This window comes from Gavialis gangeticus, unplaced genomic scaffold, assembly GCF_001723915.1.
Source record: "Gavialis gangeticus isolate Ggan-Ray unplaced genomic scaffold, GavGan_comp1, whole genome shotgun sequence".
NCBI lineage: Eukaryota > Metazoa > Chordata > Crocodylia > Gavialidae > Gavialis > Gavialis gangeticus.
In genome coordinates, this window is record NW_017729034.1 from 32,327,673 (window position 1) to 32,336,679 (window position 9,007).

Consider the following 9,007-nt stretch of genomic DNA (forward strand, 5'->3'; position numbering starts at 1 on the left):
TTTTAATCACAGATTTTGGAGGTTTTATCAGAGAATTTGCGATTTTTTTTTATCAGGAAAACCAGGATCTCTGTTTATGATTCTATTTTTCATTGTCATTCATAAATATCTTTGGAAAATCAACTAGTATGTGAGTACACTTGCCAGTATATGTATTAATAAATGATTTTGCACAGTCATCCCTTCCAACAGTAACTACCATTTTCTCATCTGCACACTTCTTGCAATTATGTGTAAATCCCATGGGTTTTGACTACTGTGCTGTATTGTATTTATTTCACACAGGTATATAATATACAGTTCGTGTTTTACCTGCTCAGGGGCTGCAGTTGTCACTAAAATCAGAAAGAAAAAGAAAAGAAAAGGAACCAATTAGTTTACATAGAAATAATATGTCAAAACATGTCACTTTAATGCATACTGTTACTTTTATGAATTCCAGGCCTTAAAACCAAAAACCTATACAGTTGTTAGCAGAATTAAACCCATGTTTTACAATTCTGAGTCTGAATCTGATGTCCCAATGGTATTAATAAGAAGTATCTTTGTTGAAATCAATGGCTTTACCCTGAAACCAGAATCTGGCACACTGTACCAAGCAATACTGTTGCATGCCTCTTTATATCCCTTGCAATTTTTAGCTCCAGAGCAGGTTCTTTTATTATTTTCCTAAAAGCTGTTAGAGCTACTAATAAATTCATGTATACCTCCAAATTAAACAACCATAGATTTTGCGGGTTTTGTTTTGAAGATGTTGCCAACTTTTTTAAAAATCTAGTCTTCTGAATTATAGAACAAGGGAGGATGAAAGACTCACATTAAATATAGTAATAAACATATGCAACTTCAGAATTTGGTCCAAGGAATCCCTGGGAATAAACAATACATGCCAAATGGTCCAAAATTGGCTGGTATAATCAGTATAGCTTCACCAATGTCAGTAGAGCTACACTGAATTACATCAGTTGATAATCTGGCTGAGTACCTCATATGATAGGGGTGAATCTTCCTTCCTCCCTCTCTCCCTCCCTTCCGCCATCCCTCCCTTCCTTCCTTAATATAACACTGTTTCATTCTGCTATGATAATGAATCAGACTGAAGACCCCATATACCAAAACTGCTGTTTGAAATTAAAATAATATGGACTCAAAAACATCAGAGCACTCCTCAGAATCATATTTTTGCCAGCCTGTATTCTGTTCACCAGTAGTGTGTTGGCAATGCATTCATTTTTGCACATGCTGCAGGCTTTCTGTATTTCTTTGCTTCTGTGTTCATATTAAGCATGTTAAGAGTAAGGTGCTTGTAGCCACTAATGATTCTTAGAAGAGTTTGCAGAAACCCATGCAAAGACCAAGAAAAACTTACAGAAAAAAAATTCAGATAGGCCTTAGTGTAAGAAATAAAACAGTGAAGAGCCTTGTCATACTCCAGAGATGCCTAATACTTTATAGTGCCAATGACAGGTGGCTGTAGTCTAACAGTGATTCTTATAGTAGAACAAAAGTTTTCTGTTTCAATTATTCACAAAAACAAGTCCAAACTATTTTTTTTCTCTCTGTGTAGATATTTTAGTGTCTGACAGGAGCTTTTCAACAGCAAAACCTAAAAAACCAACATCCTATGACATAATGTATCCGGTTATATGGAATGGTACATTATTAAGAAACAGCAATATAAAAACAGAATAGGCACTACACACAAACTTTAGAAAAAAGGTATCTAAAAAGAAATACATGCACAAAAATATAGAGAAACTAAACTACAGTTCCAAGGTCCTTTTCCATTCTCACCTTCTTGCACAGCCACCTCAGGCTCACTTTTCTGTGAGAAGCTCAGTGCCTCCACTGGCTCTTCCTTTGCTGGGAGAGGTGGAGGAGAAGTACCTTTAGCAACAGGCTGAGTAATCTGGGTCTTGCCAATGACAGGTGGCTGTACTCTAACTGCAGGGTGATGATATAGCTTGTTTCTGTGAGAGCCAGAAACCGTATAACCCATTCCACCAGGGCAGATATCCTTAAAAGCAGCTAGATGTGGGATGGGAAAATATTCCTTTTAGGTGTCTAAAAGTGCAATTGTTTGACACAGTGGAAAATAAACAAACACTGCTAACAAATCAAACCTGCTACTATACGAACATGTTCATAACAAAGTATTTTATATTTAGAGAAAAAACACGGACTGCATGCTAATATTACTGAACATCTCTGAAAAAATACTTTAGGACTTAATTCAGTCCTCTGTAAGAGGATTTTACTCTGGTTCCTTCAGCTATGTTAAATACACCACCACATCCATTTTTTATTCGTCTAATTTGAACAATATATTATTTCTAAGTGAGAATGGTAGGACTCTTCCCCACAAATTGCCATTGTTTACACTTCATAAATAACAGATTAACTATTTCTATAATTGCCTATTTGCAGTTACTAGATAATAAAGCAGTTTATTACCACTGTACTAGAGATATCATGCTAAAAATCTAGATTTATCAGGTTAATTCATGAAATCTTAATTAACACAAAAAATAACTAAGATTGTTCATTTGGTATTTTTAACAGCATTACTTGAAAGTGTGCTAAAACAGGATTGATATATAATCAGATCATTCATCAGACAGAAAAGCAATTTAAAGCTAGCAGTCCCTATTCTGACCCTGGGTGACATCCTAGGTCCTGTGGTTTGGGCAGATAGCAGATGAAGAACTATGCCTCTGTGATCAGTCTCCTCAAATACAACCGATTCCTATGCTAAACTTGAAAGCTCAGCAGACCAAAAGTAGTCCAGTGAAGGCCTCATTAATACCTTTGCTCTTAAAACAGCTATGTTTATACGGCAGAATAGAATATTATCTTAGTTATATTTTTTTGAATTTTGAAAAGCTGTTATTTCTGTAATATTTCAGAGGACAATATTTTGTCCCTGTTATTTCCGTTTGAATCAGGACAATGGGTTCGTTTTAAATTTAAATGAGGCTGCTTACATTTGTACATTTAAACTAAAGCCAGTACTGTAAGATGACACAGATACAATGTATCTGGAGACCTTCTGGGGAATTCTTACTTGTAGAAATAATTTGATTTTTTTTTTAAATATATCAATTCTGATGTTGTCATTTATTTGTTAAAAACCTGTCATATTTTTCTTTAATTCATTATTTAACATTATACTTGTGTTAACAAATTTAGATTAACATGGCTAACTGCCTCTCTTTACTTATGTTTATATGGTGGACAAGGTGTATAAGAAGAAATGTAAGGGTCTTGGCCCCTCCATGTGAGTAATATATTTCATCATGGTTTCTCAAGAACTTTGTAACGAAGTTCAGCTAGTGAAAAGCATCATAGGTTCAGCAATATTACTTTTGAGCAGCTGAAGATTTGCCCTGCATCTTAAAAAACTTACAGGTGGGACAGGGGGACATTCTCACTGGAATTTCAGCACATCATTAAACTGTTTGGAGCCAGTAACTCTATAAAACCTTGCTCAATTTTTCATTTTTCATTTAAATGTGACCCTCCCAGATCTTTTGCACAGCGTGCACATAATCAGAGGGGGGAGGGATGGTTTCATTCTGATTTGAGTATTTTTTTTGTAAATGCTAATCTATTATAATCAAGCTTTATTTCACTTAACAAGGATTTAATAGACATGACAGGCCCAAGCTTAAGAGCCAGTTGCTGACACTGAGTTTGTAGTCAGTTGCAGATGCAATTTTGTAGGGATGAATGTTATCATTTAAAAATCTAGTTAACTGCCTGAAGTCGTATCAGGTAGCTTAATATCTATATTGCCTCACCTGTGGGTCTAATTACCTAGAGGTACAAAATTGGAGGTCAGGTTAAATTTAGCTTCTTCAAAAAGGAGGCTTCTATATGCGTTTGTTACTTCTAAAATGGTCATGTACAGAATTGCTATTTAATTTCCTATTAGAACATTAAAATAAGTGCCTGAAATGACAGTAAAAAAACTGGGCAAAGAAATTCCACAAATTTTGTACCTTGTTTTTGCAATGAGTACAGACAGAATTTTAGTGGTGCAAAAATGGCACTGCTAAATCCAACTTCCATTAAAGTTGATGCTAAAATTCTCATTGATTTCAGTGGGCTTGGGGATAAAGCTGGTTGGGAATTTTCTTCTGAAATATTTTCTTGTTGAAAAATGGCAATGCTGAAGATTTTAACAGGACAGTCAGAAAAGATGTCTTGAATCCAGAGTGGAATTTCTGGTCACAGTTGAGAAAGAAAGCAGAAGCAAGACATCCATCCATGCCATAACAGCCTGTGGGTTAAAGCACTCGCATGGGATATAGAAAACCTCTGGCAGAATGAGAACCTAACTTAGCATTTTGTGTGGGGTAACTGGCAAAGGAATATGACAGGATCAGCTAGCTTACTGCCCTGCTAATTAGACTGCTGCATGGCTTAGGAGGCAGCCCACATGAAACAGGTCTGCACACTTAAATGTACTGCTGCCAGGCACAGGAAGTTTGCTATGTAGACATGACCAATACCTCAAAAGCTCCCATCTTTTTGCCTGTGCCTTTCACAGAAAAAGCAGTAAGTGCACTTTGGTTTAATGTAAACATAATCACATGACAGTGACAGTGTATGCTAAATTCCTCCATATGTAACAGAAATTAAACATTTAAAATTGCACGCTTTGGGGTGAGACTATTTGCTAAAGCCTATCACGTCATAAGGAAAATTCCATCCTCATTATGAAAGCGTATTTATCAGGACAACAACAGAAGATACATTTAACTGTTCTACTAACATTTACAAAACCAGAATGAGTCCATAAGACCAAAAAAGAAATTGTTGGATGTGAGAAAAGATGTGTAACATATACAGAGTGTGGGCATGTGTATGTGTTTTCTGGGCACCTCTTACCTGTTCCTGGAAGGGGACATTTCTCACAGTGTGGGCCCCAGGCCTTGCCAACACTGCAACAGCAGAGCTGCTTGCTGAGCTGAACAGAGAGAGGGTGCATGCACTGCTTTCCTGCACTGACAAACCGGTAACAGGGCCCTTTCTCTTCAGAGACCAAAGGATTATCAGCTGCAGCAAAAAGGGAAGGAGGATGCTAGAGTTTACATGAGAAACACCACAGGAGTTCCATGACCAGCTAAAGATTGATATTGCTGTTTGGCAACATTTAAAAAAAATGCCTATGCCTCTCAATACTCTGGACACAAAGAGAACTTCTTATTTGGCATCAAAGCATTTGAATTCAAACTAGCACTACACAAAAGATAAAACTGTATTTTAGAATACAAGCTGATGTCCAAACCAGAAGCTGCCATGCTTCAGCGACATAGAATTAGAGACAGCTCTCTTTCCCATGCACGAGCGCTGTAGCATAAGCTTAAAGCAGGTGAACAGGTATACAAAACTTTGACAGGCTACAGATAGTCATTATACAGTCTTGTAAGTCTGAGTGTTGTACGTAAACAGGACTGCAAAAGGACGACTTTGAGCATTAAGGGGCTTTTTCTTAACTGGACATGACAATTATATCTACTAGTAAATTGCCCATCAAGAATGACGGCGGGGACAGAGGAGGATAATGGGTGGGGACAGGGAGGGGGAAACTTGTTAACCCTAACCTCCCCCCCCCCATGCCGCTGCTGCCTCCCAGGAGTCGGCGAAGCTTGTCCTGCCATTCCCTCGGCTCCCCTCTGCCAGCACCCCACACCGCCACCACCTCCAAAGAGCAGCGCTGGGGTGGGGTGGCGTCTCCTGCTCTGTCCCCTCCGTCACGGTGGCACTCCACCACGCTGCCGCCTCCTGTCTGTAACGCCCTTGGAGAACTCTGATTGGTTGTTTCAGTAACCTATTACACATTTCAGTAACCCTTGCCACATTTAATACATTTTTAATGGCTGATGGTTGGGTATTTCTAGGGAACAAAGATATTTTTCAGTTAAAACGGCTAAGGAAATGGAACCATATCAGATAACCTCAGTTTGTTTCATGGTCAGACTCTTTCTTCCTCTTCTCTTCCTTGTCCCCAACTTTCATATGATATAATAGCCCACAGATTTAAAAATCTTTTGGTGCAAGAATCAGTAATGCTTAACAGATTTTTGATCACTACATATACAAAGGGCCTAGTGTGGAGGTGTTGGGAGGCTGATATCTATTCAACCTTATTATTTCCACAAAAATAACCTTATAGTTTTGGGTAAGATTTAGTTAAATCAAAAAAAAAAAGGGCAAAGAATTTCAGGAATGTGGACATTGATGTGAAAGCATATATAACAAAGGATTATAATGTAATTATTTCTGTTTTCTTTTTGAAAGTGGAAAAGGATCTTCAAAACTATTAAAAACTTGTTCAGTACTTGGTCATCAACAGCCAGCAACAGAAAACAGTGATTTAAAAACTCAGAGTTGATATGCAATACAATAGCCAGGGCTACACTGGACGTTCTAAAGCCACAACTCAACTATAAAAAGTGAAGGTACGGAGGGTGAGTTTTTTATTTGTAATATATGTATATTTTCCACTAGTTTTTTACATGAGAAAGTTACTTTCTTTAATGTTTTATTTTCTGCAAGATATTATGATAGGTTTATGACATCAGAAATACGAATCACATAAAACCTAACTAAGAGGGGAAATCATATGCTCTCAGGTGCTTACAACATTTTCATTTTGTTAATACATATTTAAGAAACTCTTGGAATCAAAAATGTTTTTGTTAAAGATTTAGCACAATTAATTAGAAACAAACATTTAATCACGTGATTACTTCAGTTGGTATTCAACTGAACAACACTAATATACACGACAATGCTTATGCAGTCCCACACTGCCATGCGTCTTTATATATACAGATTTATTGCATGGAAATGACATATAACCTTAACTTTCAGTAGTCCAAATAACTGAGGTTTCCTCTGTATCTAAAGTACTAAGTTTTTACTCATGTCAACCACAGAAGAACAGAAAGAATAAAACTCATGAAACATGGTCCCCGTAATAGAAATTAAATATACAGATAGTTTTAAGAATAACTACTGTAATACTTTTGCATTGTTGCATTTCTAGCAGCTTTATTTCACAAAGCCCAGCCTCTGTTCCCCACCCCCCAGATGTTACATGTGCCATGGGATATATGAGAGTTTCCAACAACAAATGATAACATGCCAGGCATTCAATGAATTTCTCCTGAGATAAAATGGCTGATCCACCATGAAAGAAACAGATCTGCAACAAAACAGTTTCTGTTTAAACAGCAACTTATTTGTCAAGTTGAGAGAAATTTAATTTAGCCAGGTAGTAAGTATCTGCATTTCAGATTGTGTTTCAGTAGGATATGCATTTAATGTTGTATGTATTTTTACAGATGTCTCTGTTTTCTTGATTGTACCACAATACTTATGTCTAGTTCCAAACCCAGTTGGTCAGCATCTAAATTTGCTGTATCAGCAATGAATATTGTTAGATGTACACGTACTTTGTCCCTGATAACATCAATGCAATCCCATTTACTCCTTTTCTCCTCCATCTCAAGATGGTAAGCTGATCGTGATGCCATCGAAAGTGATGCTATCACAGTATGGGTACATATACCCAGAACTAAAGGTAGGAAGGTTGTAAGGCCTAAACTCTGTGATTACAGCAATTAGTCCTGATATAACAGCTGACTAACAGCCAGATCTGTATATACCAGAATTCTAATTCTAGCTGCTAGTATCATAATACTATCAGTTACTAATCATTGTTCCTTATTTTCTTATTCTTCTGTCCTGATCAGTATCATTCAGCTTTCAATTCAGTATTGTGCTGTTTACTCTCTTGTCAAGACCCTAAATGACAATGTTAACTGATGGATCTATGCAGCATTGTATTGGACACCACTCCCAACTCAATACATTGGGATTTATCATTAAAAAATGGGATGGAAAGAAGTCCTAAGAATTCAAGCTGTCAGACTGGATTATTTGAATAGCTTTTTCCAGCTCTGCTATTCATAAATCTATGAGCTTCTCTCCAAAAGTAAGATTTCATTATATAATGAACTGGAAAGTTTTATCCACAAATACTGCTGTGGTACTAGAAGCAGATGGCAGCTGCTCTAAATCATAGGGAAAGAGAGCCTTACAGTGAGGGAATGCCTTAAAATCTGACTTTATATGACCTCTTAAAATATTAATTCAAACTGATGGATACTTGCATAAAAAAAAAATCTTACAAGTATTCCACCCACAAATTGTTAGATAAGTCAGGAAAATGACTAACTTGAAGGGTATGTCTACACTGCAATCACAGAAGTGACTGAAGCACAGTACAGAGATACTCTAAATAGCTTTAATCTAGCTAGTTTTATTCAAGAAGCAGGATACATAGCCCACATGAACTCAGTGCTGCCACAGTTAGACTGCAACCAGAACCCAAGTTATCTAGTTTAAAGCTGGCTTCAATACCTACACTATACTATGGTCACCTCCATGACTAATGTAGCAATACCTTATGTGCAATGGTATCCAACAGTCAATGGTTAAACAAACATAGTGGGCATGTCCAGATGAGCAAACGTGCATCTTCCTAGGGACAAATAGCAGCAGCACATATCAGAACTGCTACTTGTCCCTGGGAACGCCTTTGCATGTGTGTTCTGGCATGTGGCAAGTTGCCTCAGGTTGGGTAGGGAATGCTGGGGCCAGCATTTGGACTGGCCCCAACAGCCTTACCTGGAGTCCTGGGGACTTCCCAGGGTTCCAGTGGTGACAGAAGGGAGCCTGGCTAGCAGCTGGAGTACGGCTCTGGCTGGCCAGGCTCCAGTTGCAGGTGGTGCATGCTGCTGCCATTTGTGCCTCCCTGTTTTCTAGTGCAGGTTTTTTTGACACCAGGATTTCCAGTGCAAATCAGCACTGCAGGGAATGCCTGCATGTGTAGCATGTGCAGTACCAAAGATGGGTTTGCGGTGCTGCATACTGCAGATGCTCGCTCATCTGAACACACCCAGTAAGTCCGTCCTACAACTGTTTTTTTTCC

General features: G+C 37.8%; 1 protein-coding gene across 1 annotated transcript in view; it reads right to left on the reverse strand.

Moving 5' to 3' along the window:
* LTBP1 (latent transforming growth factor beta binding protein 1) overlaps positions 1-9,007 on the reverse strand; it is a 461,583-nt gene that overhangs the window by 166,579 nt on the left and 285,997 nt on the right. Inside the window, exons 10-12 of the mRNA XM_019526927.1 lie at positions 4,894-5,061; positions 1,795-2,028; positions 313-335 (exon numbers count right to left, since the gene is read on the reverse strand). Coding sequence (XP_019382472.1) covers positions 313-335; positions 1,795-2,028; positions 4,894-5,061 — 425 coding nt within the window. The remainder of the gene's footprint in view (positions 1-312; positions 336-1,794; positions 2,029-4,893; positions 5,062-9,007) is intronic.